Genomic DNA, 23,106 nt, shown 5'->3' with positions numbered 1-23,106 from the left:
TTCACACCGCACACCGCCTGGGAAGGGGGCGGGGCCGGTGGACGCCCCACTCGGCAGGCCTAACTCTCAGCCGCCGAGGCCAAGGAGACCCAGCTCCTGACCCGCCTCGTTCCCTAAAGCCTCACGGGTCCCCCACTGCCCGAGGGAGTCTCCCGGGGACCCTCGGGCTGGCGTAGGGCCCCTGACCTGACGGGGCACGATGTGGAACAGGGAGCGGCCGCCTGGCCCACGTGGGGACCTACCTGGTGCAGGGCCTCAGCGCTCGGGCCCCTCGTGCTCACCAGCGTGACCCGAACCACGGCCAAGGGCTGCTGGGGAGAGGCTGCGAGGAGGGCGAGGGCACGTGAGCAGGGCCTGGGGACACCCGCCTGCTCCCCGCAGAGGGCAGCCCACCCCAGGGCCCCAAACTCTGGGATGAGACTGGGTGCCTCTGTGGTTCCCGCACCCCTCCTCTCAGGCCTCGGGGTCACAGAGGGGTGGGCTGTGACCTTGGCCTCCTGCCTGCAGGTCATCTGGAACCCCAGACTATCACGCGTGTTCTCCACGTGAGGTGTCGGAGCCCCTTCGAGGAGCGATGGTTTCCGTGGGCGACCCGGGGTCCTCCCCTTAGGTGGTCCCCGCCTGTCCCAGCCTTCTCCCCGCAGGGTCCCCCAGGACCCCACCCACTCCCTGCCCCCCACTCACACTGCCCTGTCCTTCCGCACCGGGCTGCTTTAGTTGTCCAAGTGCTCTGATGTCTAATCAAAGCAGGCGCTTACTGGGCAAACACCATCTTATCATTATTATTGCTCATACCAGATTGCAGACCACACACTTGGGCAAAACCTCAGAGATGGAGACCGATCTGTCCTTTATCACTCAGAATGTAAAGATGGACACGGCGGGTTGACCAAAACCACCTGACACTGTGTGATCTTGGGTGACCTTGGGTGACCCTGAATTACTCTGGTTGGTCCTAGGTGATCTTGGGTGACTAGGTGACCCTGGGTAGCACTGGGTGATCCTGAATGATTCTGGGTGACCTGAGGTGACCCTGAATGACTCTGGGTGGCCTTGGGTGATGCTGGGTGACCCTGCATAACCTTGGGTGACTCTAGGTGGACCTGGGTGGCCGGGCCCTGAGGCTGGTCCCCACGATTACCCATTGCATCCACTCTCAAAGACGCTGCAGGTGCTCAGGGAATAGCAGAGCCTGCGTAACCTTCCTGGGGTGACAAGGAACCACTTCAGGGCCCCCGCTCCCAGACCTACTGCGGAAGCATCCCTGAGGACAAGGAGCTCATGCTAATCCGGGTGGGTGCTTGGTCCTAGAATGGCTCATAAGTGGCCGACTGTCACGTGACTTCTACTGACCCCGCGGGTAGCAAGAGAGAAACCTGGCTGAATGCTTTCCGATGGGATCTTACATGAGGGACGCCGGCCAGGCCAGGCTCCCTAGGAGTTACCAGCTGCAGGGGGACTGAAGGACCACCACCCACCACGTCTTGCAGGGAGGGCCCTGTCCTCCCTCCTCTGCTCCCAGGCCCGGTGGTGGAGGGGCCCCTGTGTAACAAGGTCCCCAAGAACCAGGGTCACGAGCACCCCAGCCTCTCCCGGCACGCACAGCGATGACGCAGCCGGCATCTAGCCAAGCAGCACACGCACCTTCCCCCTGGCCCCGGGTGTCGCCCTCAGGCCCACCTCTGCCACCACCAACCGTGCCGCGGCTGCTCTGGCTGGTGCCGGAGCTGCAGGGCGGCTCCTCCCCGCGGAGCGCCGCAGCCCCGACGAAGGGCTCATCCACCGACGTCTCCCCCGGCTCCGCGGGCCCCGCCAGCTGGGAGTCGGCCTCGATGCCCGCGGAGTGGGAGCTGCAGTGGCTGCCAGACGAGAGGAGGGAGAGGCGGTGCGGGGGACGCCAGCCTCCGTCCCCATTGTCCCCGCTGCCAGCGGAGCCAGGGGACGCCCTGCTGGCCGGGTCCAGGTCCAGCTCCAGCTCCAGCACGTCGCTGATGCAGGTCTCCCGGTAGCACTTCTTCTCTGTGTGGGGGGAGGGGGGCGCCGGTGTAAGAACAGCGCTGGAGACGGAGCCGCAAGTGGCCGACAGAGGCCCAGGGGTCCAGCCCACCGCCAGGCCCAGGAAGATGCAGAGTGGGGGGAGGGAAGTGCCACCCAGAGACCAGGGCCCCGAGTGTCCGCTGTCATAGCCCAGGCCCCCAGGTGGCATCTGTCCCCGGCAGCCGGTAAACTCCTAGCACTCGCCCTCGTGCTCACTGCCCTAGGGCTCTCAGGTCTCAGTGCGAGGGACCCCACGCAGCCCCCGCAAGCGGGCGTGCACACACGTGCACACAGGCACGTCATGCTCGCACACGCATGCGTGCGTGCCAGGGCCTCGAGGAACCGCCTGGGGGTTACTGCAGCGCTCGCCTCGCCTCCCCCCCGGCCCCATCTTTAGAATCAGGCCCCAGGAGAGCTGGAGGAGTGGGGTCGCCACCACCCCTTGCCAACCCCCCGGTGGGAAAACAGGGTGCGACGCGGGCTGCCGCGCCCCGAGCGTCCGGCCTCGACCGCAGAGGAGGGGTGGGCGCGGGCGGACGGCCCCACCTTGGGCCTCCTCCAGCTGCCGCAGCCGCTGCAGGGCGGGCTGCAGGGCCAGGCGCAGCTGGTGGCTGGCGCTGAGCAGGCGCAGCAGGTGGCGGGAGCGCCAGGGGCAGCCCGTGCGGTACACCAGCTTCCGGGCCGCGGGCAGCCCGTCCGGCCAGAGCTCGAACTTCTTGCCCTGAGCGGAGAAGAGACGCGACGTGACGTACCGAGAAAGCCAGAGCACAGCATCAGCCAGGCCCTCTGCTGGGGCTGCCCTGTTTCTGTCCTGCCACCTGATTTCTCCTGGCGGTGCGGGTGGGGGAGGGGCCTCAGGGCAGCTGTAACTCGGCGCCCGCCGCGCTGGGCTGGGGGAGGCGGACCCCGTGGCCCACGGCCCTGTTGGGCCCTCGGGTGCAGCCTGCACCTAGGGCCCACCGTCCCTGCCACCCGCCTGGCGCCAGGCCCGGCCCAGGGCGTCTGGATGGAGCGCGTCTGCGGCCTCCTCCTCGCCCCCCTTTATTGTCTCCACCCAGGAGCCAGAAGTTCTCCTGGTGACGAGAACCAGGACACCCAGCCTGGCAGGAGGGCACTGCCAGGGGGCGGGGCCGTCTCCACGCGGGACACCCCCCAGGCCTCAGGCTGTGCCTGCACCTCGTGGGCCATGACATGCCTGGTCAGTGTCCTGAAGGACAAGCGTCTGCCAGGCTCCCCTGGGCTCCTGGGGGCTAAGACACCCCTGCCCCCAGCCCCGACCCCATCAGACACGCACCAGAAAGGCCAGCTTCCCGACGTGGCGCCAGGGGAAGTCGTAGAGCAGCTGTGGAGCGTGGTTCACCTCCTGCAAGACAGCAGGGCCGCGTGCACAGGGCCAGCCGGAGGGAAGCAGCAAGGCCAGCCCCCGTGGGGGAGGGGAGGAGGCGTTAAGGAGAAAGGGGGGGGAGGGGAGGGGAGGGGAGGGGGAGGGGGAAGAGGAGGAGGAAGAAGAGGAGGGCCCCTGCCGGTCACCTGATAGAACTGCACTCCTCTGAGGGTCAGTCCCAGGACAATGGTAGGTCGGTCCTCCTTCTTATCCTAAGAGGACACAGACGTTGGCAAGGTCTAGAGCCCCGGGCCTGGGGTTGTGGCCCTCCTCGCAGACCCTCGCTGGTGGACCAGGGGTGCCTGAGGGCTGAGGTGGGGTCCCCGGGCCTCCTCCCATTTCCCCTCTGATGCTGGGTCGGGGTCCCGGTCCTAGGACAGCCGTGGGGACTCTGTCCCTCCTGTCCTGGGTCGGGGTCCCGGCCGCCCTGTGGACCCTCGGGGAGGTGCGTCCCGGGCCTGAACCGCCCTCCCCCGCCTGGCGTCCCCGCAGCTGGACCTTGTACAGCCTGAAGAAATGCACGGGCACGTCCTCCAGGCGGCAGGCCTCCCGGATGAAGTGCAGCACGGCCTGCTTGGGGCTCAGGCCCCGCTGCTCGCGGTGCAGGGCGGGCGTGTGCCGGAGGATGTAGGCGCTGCCCCTCTTGGTGATGATCTGGGGAGGGAGCCGCAGGCCATCTGTCCAGCCGGCTCCCCCTCCTCCTCGCCCCCTCTAGCCCGGGGACTCCCCCCGCCCCCGGGGGCGGCGGCCAGGATGGAGAGAGGGGCCTCACCCACTGCGGGAAGTAGGCCTGCGGCTCAAAGTAGCGGCCCGAGTGTGCCGGCTCGCGGTAATTGCCCAGGTCGGCCTGCAGCCCGTAGGCAGCCAGCAGGAAGTAGGCCTCCTCCCGGTGGGCGCACTGGGACCGCAGCACCCGCTCCTTCAGGTGGCAGTAGTACAGGTGCCTGGCCCTCCTGTCGCTGACAGGCGAGCGGGCTCGGGAGGGCTGTCCCCCTGCAGCCCACGGCCTCCCACCCCGCCAGTCACCGGCCCCCGCCCGCCAGGCCCCGTCTCGTTGCCCCAGGGCCCCAGGACCCTCAGGGCCCTGTAGCGGGGGAGGTTCAGGTGGATGTGCTGCCGCCCCCCAGCTGCTGAGAAGCCAGGTGAGCCTGACTTCGGGCAGGGCTCCTGGGACCCAGGACTCTGGCAGACCCGGTTTATAGCCGCTCATTCCCAAGAGACGGGCCCCTTTCTTCTGCTAATCTCCCAACACACACAGGGAGCAGGGCCCCCGGGAAGCACAAGTTCAGATCTTCTAACACTACCCCCAGCGACTGGCCCCATAGCACGGGGCAGCCACGCTCCCTCCCCCCAGCCTGCCTGTTCTCCCCTCCGAGACTTTTCTAGAACCTTCCCTCCCCCCAGCTCTCTGCCTGGGGAGGCTTGTGGGGACCCTGGCCCACTTGCACCTGCTCAGGGGATTCCTGGGACACGGGCCCCGCTTACCCGCCCCTGGTCTGGGCTAACTCGTTCCTGGGGCGCCCCAGGGTCTGTATTTTCCCACATGCTCTGGTGGGGTTCTCTCGGGAAGGTAGCCCCAGGAACTCAGAAGGAGGCCCTCCAGGTGTGCCAGCCTGGGGCCCTTTCCCATCCGGGCGGGGCACCAGCAGCTGGGCATGCAGCCCAGAGCAGGAGGATGGCCCCCACTTACAGAGGAATCCGCAGACCCGCCAACGCACACCTGGGAAAAACCCCACCCTAGGGCATAAAAATACCCGTGTTTGAAACACTCTCTTGTTTCTGCCCTAGTCTTTACATGTTGGTTAATTAAAAAGAATGGCTGCGCCTCTACCCCCCAAGCAACAGCGATACCGCATCCTGACAGGTGGTCACCCTTCCGGGAACGTGCCAGAGAACCAGCGAGCAATTTTACCTGATAAGCCTTCCGTTTTCCACGTAGTGCTGCACCCTGAGGAAGGCCACGAAGGGGGCACCGGGCCTGCCGCTTCCCTGGGGGTGGAAGCGTGGAGAGAAGGCGGTACTGAGACCTGGGGGGAGGGGGCTGACCCCCGGCTGGTGCTCAGGAGGGAGCCATCACCTCCGTCACTTCAGACCCAGCCCGAGGCCACAGCTCAGGTCCATACTGCGGGGCAGTCCATGATTTTATGTCACTTTGTTAAAAGGAAAAGCTGAGCACATGTCCAGAACACTCAAGGGCATGCACCTGCACCCACGTGGCTGGCTTCCCTGCGCCCGGCAGACTCCGCACCGGGACCTGGGGTGGGGGGCGGCCCCCCCGGGGGCCAGCAGCTGGGCCTCCCGGGCCCCTCCACCCTGCCCTCCCGCCTGGCAGTTTAGCTCACTCTACGCATTTCTCTCTTCCAGTCCTTTGAGAAGTATTTGCTGAGCTTCTGCTCCAAATCCATGAAGACGTGCTCGCTGTCTACAAAGAGAAGCAGGGCCTGGAGCAGAGCGTGCTGGGAGGGGCCCATGTGCGACCAGTCACACGTGGTGGCCTCCTCGGGGTGGCCGGCTGAAGGAGCGTGTCTCCTGACGTGCAGGCTTTACCGGGTGGTTTTCCAAAGTGTGGAATCTTTAGATACTGAAACCTAGACACTGACATCGCGATGGCACTGGAGCTGGTACTTGCCGGGGGCGCGACCGTCGGGAAGGGTCTTCCTTCCTCCCAACAGCCCCTCTCCCAGCTGTAGACCGAGTCCTTCGAAACTGGAAAGGCCTATAAACCTGGGACTAAGCTCCCCAACTTCAAGTCAACAACCAGGTTAACGTGGTCACGCTGGGAATGGTCACGGGGGACCCTTCTTTCCAAATTCTACGCTCTGTGTTTTCGGACTATTACGACCACGTGTTTCCTTTGTAAGCTGGAGAAAAATGAGATTATTCTAGAGAGGAGCGTGGGGCGGGCCGGCCTCCATCCGTTACCGTCGGGCTCAGCTCCAGAACCGGTGACTCTCAGGGCCTCGACTGCGCCACCTGCAGGCCCCTCTCTGACGACAGCAGGACAGCCTGACCCCTCCCAGCTCCAGGAGGCCGCCTTGGAGGGTATAGGCAGGGCGGTGCCAGGGGACCAGGGCAGGGCCGCCACACCGCTCAGCAGCCCCCGCCTCAGGAGGCGTGAGCCTGCCGTGTGCAGGCTCTGGGCTTGGGACCCTGAGCCAATCCCCGCATCCTCGCGTCCTCAACACCTCGGCTGTACCTATGCTCACTTTGCAGAGGAGGAAACCGGGCCTTGCAGAGGCTAGGAAACACGCCAGTCACACAGCTAATAAAGCCCTGGTAGGGGTCCTAGGGTAAGCCCCACCCCACCCCCAGGCCAAGGACCCTCGAAGCCCGGGGTCAGCAAAGGAGGGCCCTAGGCCAAGCAGAGCTCAGCCAGGCTCCTCTGTCTATGCAACGTCTGTAGCCGCTTTCATGCTGCAAAGCCAGAGGCGCTCACTATCTGGCCCTGTACAGGAAGTGTGCCCACCTCTGCTCTGAGCAAACACTGCTTTTCATTCATCTAGACCATCCTCTGCGGCCGGGAGGCTCCCCCAGGGTGGTCGGAGCCCATAGGCTTAGCCATCGCATGCCGTCTGACCTTGGCGGTGCTGTTAAAGGATCGGGGTTTTGTCTGAGGAGCCCGCATGTGGGAACAGGAGTGAAAAGCCAAGCCCGCCTTGCAAGGCGCTGCAAGGGCCCTTTTTCGCACATGATTATCTAAATCACCTTCCTGCTCCTTCCAACCTCCCCCCCAAATTCACAATAAAGAATAGAAACAAACAAACCACCTTCAGCTTAGGTTCAAGCTCTAGAAGAAAAGTCCTGACAGCGTCACTAACCTAGACGACAAAGGCACTAGAAACGGATCGAATGTGTTGTTTCTCAAAGTCGCCCACTAGCCCCCCAGCTGCAGCCCACCCGCTGGATGTGGGCTTCCAGCACTGCCCACCTGAACCCACGGGCCAATCTTGCACCACTAGAAGTAGGGCCCAGACGTGGCGTCGGGTGACGGACACGCCCGGGGCCAGGCCTGGGGTACGTGTGATGCTGTCCCACCCAGAAGGCTGATTGGAGTGACTGAGCCGTCCAGCCAACCTCCGGGACAGGGAAGTGTGGGGTGAGAGCCAATTTAGGTGATGCTGGGAGGAAATGGGACCCTAGAGTGTGGGGCTGCCAGCGGGACAGTGGATGCACTGGCCTCAGCAAGCCACTGGCACGAAAAAGGGGAGGGGTGTCAGGAGCCGCATGTGTCCCCAAATTCTTATGTTGGAGCCCAAACCCCCAGGACCTCACAGTGTGACTGTATTTGGAGCTGGGCCTTCTAAGAGGTGATTAAGTGAAAATGAGGTCACTAGGGTGGATCCTGTTCCGGGACTGGTGTCCACATAAGAAGAGGGGCTCAGACACAGGTCTGCACAGAAGAACGGCCACGTGAGTTCCAGGGGAGAAGATGGCCAAGCACACGCCGAGGAGAGAGGCCTCAGGAGGCATGGCCCCACTGACCCCGGGATCTCAGACCTCTAGCCTCCAGATGTCTGTTGCGAGACAACAGGTTTCTGTCGTTTAAGCCGCCTGGTCTGAGGTACCTGTTACCTGAGGCCCAAGCAGGGTGCACAGAAGCTGCCCCTGACCCTAAGACGTTTCGGGACAAGGTGACAAAAACACAACGCGGGGACGTTATTTGGGTCCTTATTCTTACAAAACAGCTATAAAAAGACATTTCCGAAACAACTGGGAAATTTGAATATCAAGCGAATATTAAATAATATCAAGAAATTGTTAATTCTGTTTGGGGTACAAATGGCATTGTGGCTATTTAAGAAAATATTCTCTTTCAAGAGATATGTAAAGAGTATTTAGGGATGGAATAGCATGAAGACTGGGATTTATTTTAAATAATCAGCAAAACATTCAGGGTTCAATGGAGCAGGTATGGCAAAAGGCTGGCAATTGCTGCATGCTGTTTTCTCTACTTTCATGGATGTCTGAAAATTCTCAAAATACTTTTTCAGTAAAATGAGCATTGCACCTCTCCTCTATCCTGCAGGGCTACCAGGACGGGGGGCTGGCTGCGCGTCCCTCCGTCCTGGGCAGAGGGAGACTGAGGTGGGCCTGTGAACCCCACCGGCCCCCCTGCTTCTTCCTCTGAGACCTCCTTGCTCCGGTGGCCAGCCTGCCACCCCTCCCCCGACATCCCTCTATTATTTTACTGCCGGTGGCCGGGCTTCAGGTCCATCCTTATTCCTGCGTCTGGAGCCCCCAGTGTGCCCACCCACTGAGTCTGAGCCCGCCTGCACGTCCCACACCCAGACCCCAGCGGGGCCTCAGAGGGTCAGGCAGTGGCGGCACTGCACCTCAAGTCCTGGCGGGGGGACCCAAGGGCTGGCGGCTGTCCTGGACCAGAGAGGCCCGGAGTGGCACACGTCCTCAGCTAAGCCACCTCCAGATGCTCCAGAGGCCCAGGCTCCCAAGTGACAAAGCTCAGGAGGAAGAGGGGACCACTGAACCCAACCACCGCGTCCCAGGGGTAGGGCGCCCCCCAGAGCCTGCGACCCCCCTCCCCCCAGGGCTCCGGGTCTCAATGAGTCCCCGCATGAAGTCACCACGTGTGTGCGTCCCCTGTCTCTGCTTTACCGCCCGCGTGTGCCCGGTCCTACGCCATGAGGCCTGTGCCACGAAGTGAGCAGGTCCCGCCACCTACACCAGCCCCCCCGCTCAGCCTCCACCAGGCCCACCAGGACCCTCTCTGGAACGATGGGGACTTCATTTCCATGAGGTGGGAAACTTCTAGAACAAGACGACAGACTTGTTGAGGAAAGAGCACTGGCAACCCCCTCCTCCCCCAAACGAATCAAACTCCTTAGAAACGCCCGCGTCCTGATTGGTTGTCTGCGAGGACCAGACACAAGGTGGCAGCGTCCAACGGCTAAGACGGCGATTCTGGACAGAAGTGTAAACTGGCAAATCGGGAAAAGTCCACTAATATTAAAATTTAACCCAAAGCTGCTACTCTAGGACGTGAACCCCATGCTGGGCGCCGGGCCCCCTGCCTGCAGCACCATCTTACCGAAGTCCCCCGATTCCGTCCGGGGCCCGGAACTGGGGAGCTCTTTCCTGACAGACAGGAGAAAAGGCTGTTGTCTTGAGCTCTACCACCTCCCCCGGGCCAGCCTGGGGGTCCCACACGGGACACCCCAAGTCCACGCCAGGGGGCGCGTGGCGGGGTCTAAGGGCAGGAATTCCCATCGGGACCTTGACCTGTGACCCCACCTCATCCTCCTTCTCCTCCCTGCTTGGTCCGCGCCTCCCCCACCACCCCCCTAGCCCCTAGGCACTCGGCCACCAGGAGTCCCAGGGCTCGGCTCTCAGCCACGCTGAGATGAAATTACAAGCTGCAAAGAGAGCCTGGCGAGGACGGGAGTCGCACCAGTGACAAGCCCGGGGCCTCCATCTCTGTGCTCGGGGCCCGGAGGGGTCAGGCGGCCCAAGCACGGAATCCTCTCTGCGGCTGGGGCCGAGGGAACCCACGTGGGACGAAGGCCTGGGTCATCACGCGGGGGCCACCGCGGGATTGTTTCCCTCGGAGAAATGCTTACAAATCGGCAGGACACGCTGCACGGACGGCCGAGGGAGAGGCCGGGTCCTCAGAGCCCATGTCCCCATGGGGTCTCCCCATCTCACTGGGCCCCCACCTGGACGCCTGCCTGGGGTGCGCGGGCTGGGGGATCCAGGCGGAGGGTCAAGCTCCCCGGCTCTGCCCTGTGCTCGTCCACTCAGCCCGGGGGCCTGGAGGGAGCCCGGGACGGGGGGACAAGGCGGCCGCCCCACCTCCTCTGCCAGCACTGCCCCTCCTCATGCCAGGGTTCCACGGAGGCTCCATCTGACCCACGGCTCTGAACTGGGCCCTGCAGACCAGCAGGGCCAGGGCTTCCAGAAAGCAAGCTTCCAGCCTGCTCACCCTCTCCCTCCAGAGGAGGGGAGTGTGCAAGTGTATATGTGTGTGTGTGCATGTGTGCACCAGTGTGAGAGCATGTAAATACGTGTGAGTGTGTGCCTATAAGTGTGAATAAGTATATGAGGGTATGAGTGTGCAAGCATGAGTGTATGTAAGTGCGCACGTGTGAATGTGTAAGTATGTAAATATGTGAGACAGTGTGCACGAGTGTGGTTATGTGTGTTTGTGTGCGCGTGAATACTTGAACATGTATGTGTGTGCCTGAGTGTGCATGTGTGTGAATGTGTAAGTATGTAAATATTTGCATGTGTGAGCATGAGTGCACGCGCCTGTGCTCCGGTGCAGTGAGAGGGAATCGCCCAGATAGCCCGGTGCCCCTGGAACACGTCAGCACCAGGCGGCACCAGGCAGAGGCCTGGGGTCTCCTTCAGACTCAGCCCCAAGCACCCGCCCTCCCTGCCCTGGGAGGGGCCCGGGGGCCCAGGGTCGTCGGGTGACGCTTGCTTACTTCTTATCACACTGAGGCCAAAGAAGTGGGCTTCTCTGATGCCGGCCAGGTCGCACACCTGCTGGAAGAGCTCGTGCCCGGTGGCCTGCACCTGCGATAGAGATGGGAGGTGCTCAGGGCGCCGAGCAGGGCGACCCCTGGAAGAGGAGGGAGTCCAGAGGAGGGTCCACCGAGCCGGGCTGGTGGGCAGGGGGTCTGGCTCAGCGGGCTTCCCGCTCAGCAGAGTCAGGGCTCGGGGTCCCTGGTCACTCCCCAGGCTGACGGCTAGAAGTCCCCCCAACGCAGCGGGCCGCCTGTGAGAGGGTGGGACCCTCACGAGGGCAGGGGTGGCGTGCCCAACCCCAGGACAGGAGGCTGCTCCCTGCAAGGACGGGGTGTGGGAGGCTCCGCCCCCAGGAACCCCACCGGGCTCTCTCCTCACCCTAAGCCAGCATCGCTAGGCGACTCCTGAAAGCGGGGCTGGCGTCTGGGCACCCCTGAAAGGGGCGTGTGCTGCAGGGGAGGCCCATGTCTCCCCACGCCCCACTTCTGCCACAGCAGCCGTCCTGCCTCACAGGGACCTCCTGCCAGGCTTCGGGGCCCAGGCCGAGCCCCCAGCGCCGTCACCTCCCCGCCCCTCCCCGCTCCCACGCGGCCCCAGTCCTGGGTGTGCGTCCACGCCTGCACGAGTGAGGTCGCTCTTCCGTCGGTGTGTGCACACGGAAGGGCGGGCTCTCTCCCTCAACACAACTATTAGCCAGTCGGCTTCCCATCACCCACAAATGCTTCATTACGCCTAAAATGTTAACAACAGCCTATATCAGCCATCCCACACGTTCAAATTTCCGGTTGTCTCACAAACGTCAACGTCTTCATGCTTTGTTGATTTGAATCCAGACTCAAGGAAGGCCCCACCCCGGGACCCTTCCCCGGCCGTTGATTTGTTGGGCACACAGGGTCCTTTATCCCGTAGCCGACACATCTCCCTGGTGGGTCTGGCCCTCCGTCCTCTGTGCTTCCTGGGCCGGTGGTTGGTCCCCACAGGCCTACGTTGCCGCCTGGCGCCCGTGTCTGTGTGTGAGAGGCCGGCTGCTGGAGGCTGGGGTTCACCGAATGGAGACCCATTTACGGGGGCAGCTGAGGGGCTGGAGTGCGACGGCCCCGCGGCCCGGCTCTGGGCAGCCTGAGGACGCTGGTCGCAGGCTTCCCGGGGACGGGCGGAGCTCCGGTGACTCTGGGAGTCCCGCTTCTTAGTGGTCAGTGCCCGGGAGGCCGGCCTTGTCATCGTCCATCTGGTTTGGTGAGGGACAATCCCTCCGCCCGCGATGACGGTGACGCATATTCGCAGCAAGGCTTTTCCCAGCCCGTGGCTTCCTAATGCTTGGTGTGAAGACGCACGTGGTACAGTTAAATACGGGGTCCTCCCTCGCTGCTAGCCCAGTGTGCACACGTCCTGGAAGTAACTCGGCTCCGCTGGCTCCGAGTTGCAGGGCCAGGAGGGCGAGGCCGTAGGCGCTGGAGGCTGGGTCCGTGGGCCCCGTCGCAGCCGAGATCCACGTCTCCATCTAGAGGGTTCAGCTCTGTTCTGGCTGCACGGTCCTTCAGGACGGCCTTCCCGTGAATTTCACCGAGGAACCAGGCTCACGTAGGGCAGGGCCAATGCCGCAGGACCTCCCCTCCCCTCCCCCACTCTGCCCCAAGTCCCCTTGCTGCACCCTCCCCGTGGCACAAGGCACCTCTAAGGACACAGCAAACCCCCGGAAAACCCATCGATCAGCTCCAGCATCTCATCGCTGGATGGGGACGCCGAGGCTTGGGGGCCTTGACTCCAGTACAGAAGCGTGTCCCTGAGCAGAGGAGAAATTCCCAGGACTCAGACAAGATATTCCCAGGAGCCATGGGGCATCTCAGATCCCTTCCGCCCCCTCCCAAAGGCAGCCCCAAACCAGCCCTGCAGCGACCAGCGCTCTTCACCAGACCCCTCCCACTTCAAGTGCTGCGTTTTCATAAACCACAGTTAACCTTCAATGAGGTTACCCCCCTCCCCCAGGGGCCAGCCAACTTTCTAGGCGCTTTCCGTTGCCTCTCAACTCAACTAAGACAGGCAGACAAGGTGAGAGTAGGAAGGAAAGACAGACAAAGAGATTCCATCTTCCTCTGATTGGGCCCTAGACAGCCCGAGCATCCGCGATGGCTGAACACATGAGATAGACGTTTCCACGTGGACGTTAGCTTCCCAGGTTCTCCGTCCCCCTCGCACCCTGCCCCCCGCGTTCCCAGAAACAGGAACTTATTTCTCACAGTCAGCAACGTCCATCAGGAACACTCCCTTCACAGGCCAAATGGGAGGGCTGACCCCTCCCCGGCACGCCACCAAGACGGGGCCTGGGGCTCCAGAGCACAGGAGCCCGTGGCCTGTCCAGCTCTGCTGCCCTGGCTCTGCCCCCCTGCGGGCAGGGGCCGCACCTGCAGCGAGAGCGCAGACGGGCTCTGGAACCAGGCGGCCTGGGCTGCAGCCCCAACTCGGCACCGAGTGCTCGCCAACCCTGGGCCTCAGTGCCCCCGTCTGTGAGATCAGACCAACGGGGGGCAGGGCCCCGGCTGCGCGTGGAGAGGGCTAAGGGAGGGGGCAGAGCCGGACACGCGGGGGCACCGGTTAGCGCAGGAGGGGCTGCTCCGGGCCGAGATGGGGAAGAGAGGCCTCGACCTCAGCTCAGACACGCCCGGAAGGCCACTGCAACCGAGCTCCAGAGACCGCCTGGCACCGGAGGACTCAGGCCACTTCATTTCCTCTCGGGCAACTGGAATGAGGTGGAAAGACATCAGAATCCCGGCTGGAAGCGACCTGGCCCTGCACTGACCCACTAGACGCCCCGTGTCCCGAGGGCCGGAGCTGGAGCGCAGGCAGCCCGCGGTGCAGGCTCTGAGTCGCCGCGGGGCACAGCGGCGGGCCCACAGCGTGGCCGGCTTGTCCGGTGTGTCCCCGCGGGTGTCTGTGCTCAGGCCAGGCCCCGCGCACCCCTACAGCTGCTGTACAGAGACGGGGGCTCCCCTCCCCGGCTCTCCGTACCCCTCCTCCCCGGGAAGTCCCGTCGGGGAGGGTCCCTGCGGGGCCAGCGTGCAGCCCCTCCCTCATTCCGGGCTCTCCTTCACAGGGAGGGAGGAGCAGGCGGGGCCGGGGCACCTGCGGGGCACCTGTGTCAGCGGTGCTGGCTGACACAGGTCGCCCTGAAGACGTCTGCGTGACAACCGCTGCCCCTGGGGTGGCCGGGGGCCGGGGGAAGGCGGTAAAGGCGACCTTCGTCCCCAGGGGTGCACTGGTGCTCGCAGACAAAGTGTCATTCAGAGTCGGGCACACGCCACCTCTGTGATGAGGCTTCTTAGCTAATGGCTCTGACTTCAAACAGCTGCCTTGTCTGGTGGGAGTTTGCAGGAGTCACATGCTTCCTAAAGAGAGCCTCCATCCTGCACCTGCGCCTGGGTGTCACCCTGCGTGTGGAGTGAATCCATGGATTCCTAAGCGACAATTCACATCTCCCCTGAAAGGACAACCCGAGTCACGTGGCCACCAGCTAGAGGCCAAGCAGGGTCTCTCACGGACACTGTCGAGCGAACCCCTGCTCCGCTGTCCCCCAGCCCAGCGCTTAGGGGCTGCCCTTCCCAGGGTAGGCGGGAGCCACCTTCTTGGGAGGACAGACCCGCAGTCTCGCCCCTCCAGGCAGGACCTCACGGTCACCCGCGGACAAGGTGTGGGCGGCCTGACTCCCGTCTGCCAGGTCAGAATCTGGTTCCCTCAGCAGCTTTAGTGTTTATTCCAGGCCGAGGACGCAGCTGCCCTCAGATCCACCCCCGCCCGGGTCACGGGAAGAGGCTCCAGAAAGGATGGGCCCCTCGGAACAAAATCAGCCCATGCGGGCACCGGACGCTGCGGACTGTGTCTGGCCTGGGCCACAGCCGGGCGCTACAGACCGAGGGACACACACTGTGTAAAGGTGGCCAGAGCCAGCGTCCGTTTCTCTAAGCTGGGGGGCAGTGGTGTGATTAGAACACAGTGCGGGCCCAGAGGGCAGGCCCGCCAGCACACTGGCCCCATGTGGTCCCCACGGCCACCCCCTCACACATGGCCTGGCTCACCCCATGGCCCCTGCTGTCCCCCTGCTGTCGCCCACCCGGCTCTCCTCCGCACTCACCCCCACGACCAGCCGCAGCCGTTCCCGCGTGGGGAGCAGCACCAGGACGTCCCTGTGCTCCGCGGGCATCTCGCCGTCCCGGGGCCACTTCCACCAGCCGCACATGGGGTCTCGGGACCAGGAGCCCTCCATCCCCTCCTGCGGGAGAGAACTCGTCAGGGGCGCGGTCCCGGAGGGACAGGACCACGTGTCACCATGTGTGGGCCCTCTTCCACCGGCCGGACACAGGCGCGACCCTGCACCCCCAGACTCACCCAGCTCCGGGCTTCCTGGGACAGGCACCCTGCTGAGCTCCAGGCTGGGAAACCGCCCGCGGTGGAGCCCGGCCAAGGTCCAGGGTCATAAATAGCCGGCTACGTGCAGGTTGATTGGAATGCAAATAAACAACGCGCCAGGCTGGCACCGCCCAGCTCCAGCTAAGCCAGCTCCCCCATGTACCACCTTCTCCTTTGCAGGGACCGAGAGTAGGGCCACCCGAGGCCCTTGGCACAGACCCCGGAAGCAGGGCTGCCGTGGAGGGCACTGGAGGAGCTGGAGCTCGCCCGGGTCCCCACAGCAGCCCCTCCCGCTCGCGTCTGGAAATGAATCCCGAGGTAGCAGACAAGGTAGCAGACACCGGTCCCCAAACACGGTCTCCCTGAAGGCCCGCTCTGATCCCTTTGGGCCGAGGTCACAGCCTCCTGCCGGGCCCTGAGCCGGTGAACTGCTGAGCTCGTGAGCTCTGACCCGCGGGGAGGAGCAGTGCCAAAGGGCGGGGCCCCTGGAGCCCCCTGAACGCGGTTTCTGCTCCCACAGGCCGGCCGGCACCCCCGTGTTTCCATTACGGGGTGAGCCTGGAAGGGTCCCGAGCTGTCCCCCTTCGAGAGGGACTCCAAGAGGCTTTTATTTGGCAAACACAGGAAGCTCCTCGACGGGCAGCTGGGCAGGTCCTAGGGAATTCGGTTCCCGCTGTCCCTACGTCTGGCCCTATGGGGTTGGAAGGTGGGGAACACAATGGAGAGAAGGAAACCTCTTCCCGGCTCTATCTGACTGTGATTCCTGCCCCCCCCCCCCCCAAGCTGTACGGGTCGCACATGAATCTGAAGAGGCTTCCGCCCTATCTTTTTCTCTCCAGGGTGAATGCAAAATTATTCTCTTCCGAGATGTGTGTGTCCTTTTTACCGGCAACTTAATGATTTTTAAAATGGCCAAAGAGCCTGAAAACAGATGCCGTATCCCGTGATCCCCTGCACGTGCACCCCGGTTGCTCGATTCACTGGCCGAGATGTCCTGTGACCCACTGATGAGAGGTCCCTGGTGCTCCTGCTGTAAGGAGCAAACTGGGAGGACGTGAGGTGACCGGGCAGCTGCACAAAGTGTGGGCACGCACATACACACACACACACACACACACACACACACACACACACACACACACACAGAGGAACCCCGAGGTGGTGGACGGAGGGACACGGAAGTGGGGCTTCTCCCGAGGAAGGTGCCAGGGACAGACGTCAGCCCCTGCTGGGCAGTCAATGATCCACAGCCGAGATGCTCTGCCCCAGGTTTGCTCCTCTGACCAGCACTGGGTGACGGTGCCTCACTTGCCTGTTCGGTGCTGGCCGTGCCGTAGGTGACAGTTGGCAAAGGAGCTCCAAACACCTCCGGTGACGAAAAGGAAAAGAAAGGCTGCTTCTTGTTGATAAATGCTCCACCTTGCATCACGTATCAGGTATCAGGGCAGTGGGTGCACTTCCTGGAGAGGCTGTAGAGGGTCTGCACCAGGTGCCCCAGGGCCCCCTCCCACCAGCCAAGGACCCCTGTCCTCTGGCTTCTCAGGAAGGTGGGAGTGAGATAAACACACTTCAAACACTCGTGTCTTCAGCAAACATCATTCTCAATCGTGAAAAAGTGAAAGCATTTCCTTTAAGATCAGGAGTAAGACAAGCTTGTCCACTCTCACCACTCTTATTCAACATAGTTTTGGAAGTCCTAGCCACGGCAATCAGAGAAGAAAAAGAAGTAAAAGGAATATAAATTGGAAAAAAAGAAGTAAAACTGTCACTGTTTGCAGATGACATGATACTATACATAGAGAATCCTAAAGATGCCAACAGAAAACGACTAGAGCTAATCGATGTATTTGGTAAAGTTGCAGGATACAAAATTAATGCACAGAAATCTCTTGCATTCCTATACACTAACAATGAAAGGTCAGAAAGAGAAATTAAGGAAACAATCCCATTCACCATTGCAACAAAAAGAATAAAATACCTAGGAATAAACCTACCTAAGGAGGTAAAAGAGCTATACTCGGAAAACTATAAGACACTGATGAAAGAAATCAAAGATGACACAAACAGATGGAGAGATATACCATGTTCGTGCATTGGAAGAATCAATACTGTGAAAACGACTATACTACCCAAAGCAATCTACAGATTCAATGCAATCCCTATCAAATTACCCATGGCATTTTTCACAGAACTAGAACCAAAAACATCTTAAAATTTGTATGGAGACACAAAAGACCCCGAAGAGCCAAAGCAATCTTGAGGGAAAAAAACGGATCCGGAAGGATCAGGCTCCCTGACTTCAGATTATACTACAAAGCTACAGTAATCAAGAGAGTATGGTACTGGCACAAAAACAGAAATATAGATCAGTGGAACAGGATAGAAAGCCCAGAGATAAACCCATGCACCTATGGTCAACTAATCTATGACAAAGGAGGCAAGGATATACAATGGAGAAAAGACAGTCTCTTCAATAAGTGGTGCTGGGAAAACTGGACAGCTACATGTAAAAGAATGACATTAGAACACTCCCTAACACCACACGTGAAAATAAACTCAAAATGGATTAAAGACCTAAATGTAAGACAGGACACTATAAAACTCTTAGAGGAAAACATAGGCAGAACACTCTATGACATAAATCACAGCAAGATCTTTTTTGACCCACCTCCTAGAGTAATGGAAATAAAAACAAAAATAAACAAATGGGACCTAATGAAACTTAAAAGCTTTTGCACAGCAAAGGAAACTATAAACAAGACGAGAAGACAACCCTCAGAATGGCAGAAAATATTTGCTAACGAATCAACAGACAAAGGGTTAATCTCCAAAATATATAAACAGCTCATGCAGCTCAATATTAAAAGAACAAACAGCCCAATCCAAAAATGGGCAGAAGACCTAAATAGACATTTCTCCAAAGAAGACATGCAGATGGCCAAGAGGCACATGAAAAGCTGCTCAACTTCACTAATTATTAGAGAAATGCAAATCAAAATCTACAGTGAGGTATCACCTCACACCGGTAAGAATGGGCTTCATCAGAAAACCTACAAACAGCAAATGCTGGAGAGGGTGTGGAGAAAAGGGAACCCTCTTGCACTGTTGGTGGGAATGTAAACTGATACAGCCACTATGGAGAACAGTAAGGAGGTTCTTTAAAAAACTAAAAATAGAATTACCATATGATCCAGCAATCCCACTACTGGGCATATACCCAGAGAAAACCACAATTCAAAAAGACACATGCACCCCAATGTTCATTGCAGCACTATTTCCAATAGCCAGGTCATGGAAGCAACCTAAATGCCCATCAACAGACGAATGGATAAAGAAGATGTGGTACATATATACAATGGAATATTACTCAGCCATAAAAAGGAACGAAATTGGGTCATTTGTAGAGACGTGGATGGAGATAGAGGCTGTCATACAGAGTGAAGTAAGTCAGAAAGAGAAAAACAAAAATTGTATATTAACGCATATATGTGGAACCTAGGAAAATGGTACAGATGAACCAGTTTGCAGGGCAGAAAGTGACACAGATGTAGAGAACAAACGTATGGACACCAAGGGGGGAAAGCAGTGGGTTGGTGGTGGTGGGATGAATTGGGAGATTGGGATTGACATGTATACACTAATAGGTATAAAATAGATAACTAATAAGAACCTGCTGTATTAAAAAAATAAAATGAAATTCAAAACAAAAAACCACTCGCGTCTTCTGAGCTGGGAGGGTGCTCAGGTGGGAAGCGGCCACCTGCTGAGGGTCTGTGGTTCCGGGTCTGGGGGGAGGGCCACCCCTGCACTGGGCCCTCCTGAGGGCCGCTGCCCCGCGATCCCTTCTCTGTGCAGCCTGCCTTTCTCTGGATGATGGTCTTTGTCCTCTAGCATGAGCTGGACCTGCCAAGAATGTTCTAGAAATGAAGCTTCTGAACCATAAGCCCATAAAGAACAGGTGTCACAAAACAACGCAGGAAAACCATTCAGCAATAAAAGGGAGCAGAGTACTGGTACGTGGACAAACGTCAAACAGTCACGCGAGCCGAAGAGCACATCTTACATGATTCCATGAAATGTCCACAAGGGGCAACATCCACAGAGGCAGGAGGCAGGTGCGCGACGCCTGGGGGGAGGAGCCGCACACGGCGTGGGGACGTGCCACAGCAGACGGTGGAGGCTGCACAGTCCTACGTCTACCAAAACTCACTCAATTGGTCACTGAAGATGAATGTATTTTACAGTACGTAAATCCTGCCTCAATAAGGCTACTAAAATACATGTTATAAAATAGTAGAAAACCACAGGAAGCCATCAATCGATGGCACGGAATGCAATGCAACCATCTGCCGGAAATGCCCCTTCCAGCAGGTGTGTGTGCGCGTGCGCGAGTGTGCACGCGTGCGCGTGCGCGTGCCCTGACGACGGGCTCTCCTGCACCGTCAGTACCGCGTGTGGACCCTTCCCCGTGTGCCTCGCCTGCCCTTTACGGAGCCGGGCCTGATGGTCGCAATGGCCCATTTCAGGGACAGGGGATCTGAGTTCAGGGGTCGAGCTGCTTAGTTAGCGGTCGGGGGGGTGGTGGCCCGCCTGCCTCCCGCCCCACCGCTACGCCCACGTGCACTTTGCCCACTCCCTCTGGTGCGCCTCCGGGCTGACCCATCCCGCGTGCGGTGAAGAGCCCAGCCCAGCCCAGCCCAGCCCAGCCGCCCTGGGCCGTTCTCACACCGCTTCTTAAAGTGCTTCTTTCATTCTCGCCTTTCCTGAAAAGGCGGTTGGCCAGATGCAGCGTATTTTGCTCATTTTATCCGTAGGGAGCGTGAGGCACAGAGAAGCCAAGTGCCGCGCAGGGCCCCTGGCTGCAGCACCTCTGAGACGCCCCCCAGAGTCACGTGACAGGCGCTCATTCTCATGGACGCGTCCAGGGTGACTCCCGCACTTGGGAACGACAGATGTCAGCGTTTGGGGAAGCGCAGGGGTCTGACTGCCGCCGGGAGCTGGAGGTGGGTGCGGAGCGCTGGGGGGTCCCCGATGTGCCTCTGCTGGGCGACGGGAGCTGAGGGCCCCTCACAGCGCCAGCCCGGTGACGGAGACACTGGAGGGGTCCCCCCCGCGGGTGTCCAGGGCCCGGGTGCCTGGGGGGCTGAGAAGAGCCGGCCCAGAGGAGAGGCTAGGCGGCTGCAGCGCTGCCTGCTGCCCACGCGGGCGGGCCGGGCTGCGTCTGCCGCCCGCTCCACCTCTTGACCTCAATTAAAACCGAGGGCCCAAGAGCAGGGTGTGGGGCAGCGTGCAAGCCCGTCGTCCACCCCTTCGGTGCACCAGCTGCTTTTCTTCCAGCTGACCTCTGGCCAGGGTTCCAAAGCGACGCCCTGCAGGGAGTAGCTCCTGGCGAACTCCTCATTTCCCAACAGCAAGCGCTGGCACCCCCCCAGACCCTGCCACGCAGTTGGAAGCAGGGCTCCTGGGCTCAGCTGCCACCCACAGGCCTCACACGGCACATCGCAGGGCGCCTCCGGGCCCTACTCTCAGATGAAGATCCAGGGACACGATGGTGACAGACAAGGAAAGGAAGGGGGCCGAGGGACCGCGTTAGCGGACACAGTGGGACGAGGGCCGGGCCCACCACAGCTACAGGAGCACCAGGCCCCCGGCCCCGGGGGAGCGACCTCCCAGCACACACCGGAGACCGCTGCCCCCAGGCTGTGCTCCGATGTCCCTCTCACGCAACTCTCTAAAACCAAGCCACCCAGTCACTCGCCCTGGCACCGCAGCCCCTGCCCAGTCCCCCAGTCCTGCTGGGGGGCTGCTGTGAGCGAGGGGACCTGCTTCTGGGCTCACTCCCTGGGCCCTGATGCCAGTGCGACAAAGCTCCCGAGTCAACTGCCCATTTGTGGGACACTTGCGTTTCTAGTGTCCACGCAGCTCTCAGGAAGAGGGGGCACAAAAACGAGAACTTGGGGCAGAGAAGCGTATCTCAAAGATGTGTGCCTTTTGCGTGTGTTCTAACGGAACACACGCAATGGTTTCTATTTCAGAGAAATGAATCATAGAGAACAAAATTCTATGAAATCAGAAAATTAGCCAACCTAGTTGAATAAGAAATTAAATAAATGAATTAACCCGAACAGTAAAGGCATCTGAGAAGCACGGTGGGAAGGACAGTGAAACTGTCAGATCGTGGGAGGAGCTGCCCTGTCCCCACGTCCCTGGGCACAGAAATGGATCTGAAAGAATTTGCTGAGACATGGGAACACGTAAGGGCCGACCGTGTGGGGCGTGGACATGGCTGGGGCCCGTTTGGGTCCCGGAGTTCGGGGTCAGCAGGTATGGACGCCCACACTAGGATGGGGGCTGGCAGCAGGAAGTCCGCTGGCGCCCGGCCCCGAGGGGGACACACTGGGGGGCAGCAGAGTGAAACACCTCTTTTCCGTGAAACCCGAGCCCTTCCCAGTCTTCAATATAAATCAACTCATGTGTTACGTGTGACACTTTATTTTCAAGACTCCCTAAGCCAAGGTCTCCCACACCTGCCCTGAAGCCTTGTGGAGGGCATGAGGGCAGGGGGTGCCCGGAGACCTTCCCCCCCAAAGCAGCAGGTGAGGAGGGGGCCCGCTGGCAGCCCCAGAAAGGACTATGGTGGCTGGTGAGGTCAGCTGGCTCACGTGTTCAATTAGCCTTGGCAAGATTTGAAGGAAACCTCTGTTTCAGGCCTCTGCTTCTTCCCCCGGGGAAACAGCCTGTCCCAGGACCACCAGCCCCTACGGACGTCAGATTAAAACAAGCCCGTCACACTGCAGCTGCCACCATCACCGGGCCTGGAATGGAGCTGAGTAGGGAATATCGGAGCGATGCGTGTAGCAAAGATTCCATAAATCTGCACCCGGGGCTGGGACGTGCGCTGTGTTTGTGCTTCACGAGTGTGAAAACCTCATAACCCCTGGATTAAGGAAGCCCAAGGGAGCAAATGCTCACAACATGCCCCTGAACGCGCTGCCCCTTCCCGTCGGTTGCAGGAAGACGAAGCCGGCAGGAAGGGGGAGTGTGGGGGGAGGTGTGCGTGGTGCCCCGCAGCAGCAAGGCCCCCCCCGAAACAGACTGCGCTCGGCCCGGCCCCAAGAACCCCGCCACGCCCCCCGCCCCCAGGAAACGCTCCCCCACACACACGAGCCACCCCCTCCCTCTGTGTCAGTCCCCGCTCGAGTCACGAGTCACGGTGCCCTTTAGATCAGGACAGCGCACGGCCCTGCAGAAACAAAGCAGCCTCCGGGCCCCAGCTCTGCAAGGCAGAGAGGGACACAGGGTCTCGAAGCTGAGAGGCAGCCCCTGGGGCCACAGCCTCGTTTCTCCCCGTCTGAAGGGGAGCAGGGCCCCTGCGACGGGGTGGTGCCCACCACAAGGTCGAGGCGAGCTCACTCCTGCCACGGGCTTGAGTCCACGGAAAGAGGGAGGTGCGAGCAGCCCCATGAGATTACGCCTCCGCAGTGCCCACCTCCGTCACAGGGCTGACTTGGGGGACGGTCACCCTCCAGCAGAGACCACGGCCACGCGCTGATCACGCGCAGACGGGGCTGCAGAGCCGCCTCTGATCTTAGGGCTGGGAGTGAGGCCACAGCTAAGGTCCCACTGGGCAGGGGCCTGGGGACGGGGCCCTGTCCTCCCAGGACTGACGCACACACGGCTGTGGTCAGCGGGTGCCTGTGAATGAACGCAGGGAAACCCGTGTGTCGGGGAAAGCCTGTGGGGTCCAGGGGGCCGGCAGGCGTGGGCTCCGAGGCTGGGCGGGGGGCTGAGGAAGCTGA

At 60.8% G+C, this 23,106-nt stretch overlaps 1 protein-coding gene across 4 annotated transcripts in view; it reads right to left on the bottom strand.

Annotated features, from left to right (window-relative positions):
• Window positions 1-23,106, bottom strand: part of FRMD1 (FERM domain containing 1) — a 43,374-nt gene that overhangs the window by 4,793 nt on the left and 15,475 nt on the right. The window contains exons 1-12 of one of the 4 annotated variants that reach the window (XM_059940824.1): window positions 15,287-15,341; window positions 15,033-15,170; window positions 10,864-10,954; window positions 5,764-5,843; window positions 5,334-5,410; window positions 4,194-4,380; window positions 3,920-4,075; window positions 3,568-3,633; window positions 3,332-3,400; window positions 2,584-2,758; window positions 1,681-2,019; window positions 243-322 (exon numbers count right to left, since the gene is read on the bottom strand). In XM_059940824.1, the coding sequence (XP_059796807.1) occupies window positions 243-322; window positions 1,681-2,019; window positions 2,584-2,758; window positions 3,332-3,400; window positions 3,568-3,633; window positions 3,920-4,075; window positions 4,194-4,380; window positions 5,334-5,410; window positions 5,764-5,843; window positions 10,864-10,954; window positions 15,033-15,164 (1,452 nt within the window). In that variant the 5' untranslated portion in view covers window positions 15,165-15,170; window positions 15,287-15,341. Of the gene's footprint in view, window positions 1-242; window positions 323-1,680; window positions 2,020-2,583; window positions 2,759-3,331; window positions 3,401-3,567; window positions 3,634-3,919; window positions 4,076-4,193; window positions 4,381-5,333; window positions 5,411-5,763; window positions 5,844-10,863; window positions 10,955-15,032; window positions 15,171-15,286; window positions 15,342-23,106 lie in introns of those variants that run through there. The other 3 variants (XM_059940823.1, XM_059940825.1, XM_059940826.1) reach the window with 3 other exon arrangements.

This window comes from Balaenoptera ricei, chromosome 12, assembly GCF_028023285.1.
Source record: "Balaenoptera ricei isolate mBalRic1 chromosome 12, mBalRic1.hap2, whole genome shotgun sequence".
In the NCBI taxonomy this organism is placed as follows: Eukaryota; Metazoa; Chordata; class Mammalia; order Artiodactyla; family Balaenopteridae; genus Balaenoptera; species Balaenoptera ricei.
The sequence above is the reverse complement of the archived record's forward strand: the minus strand, read 5'-3'. Positions and strand labels throughout refer to the sequence as shown.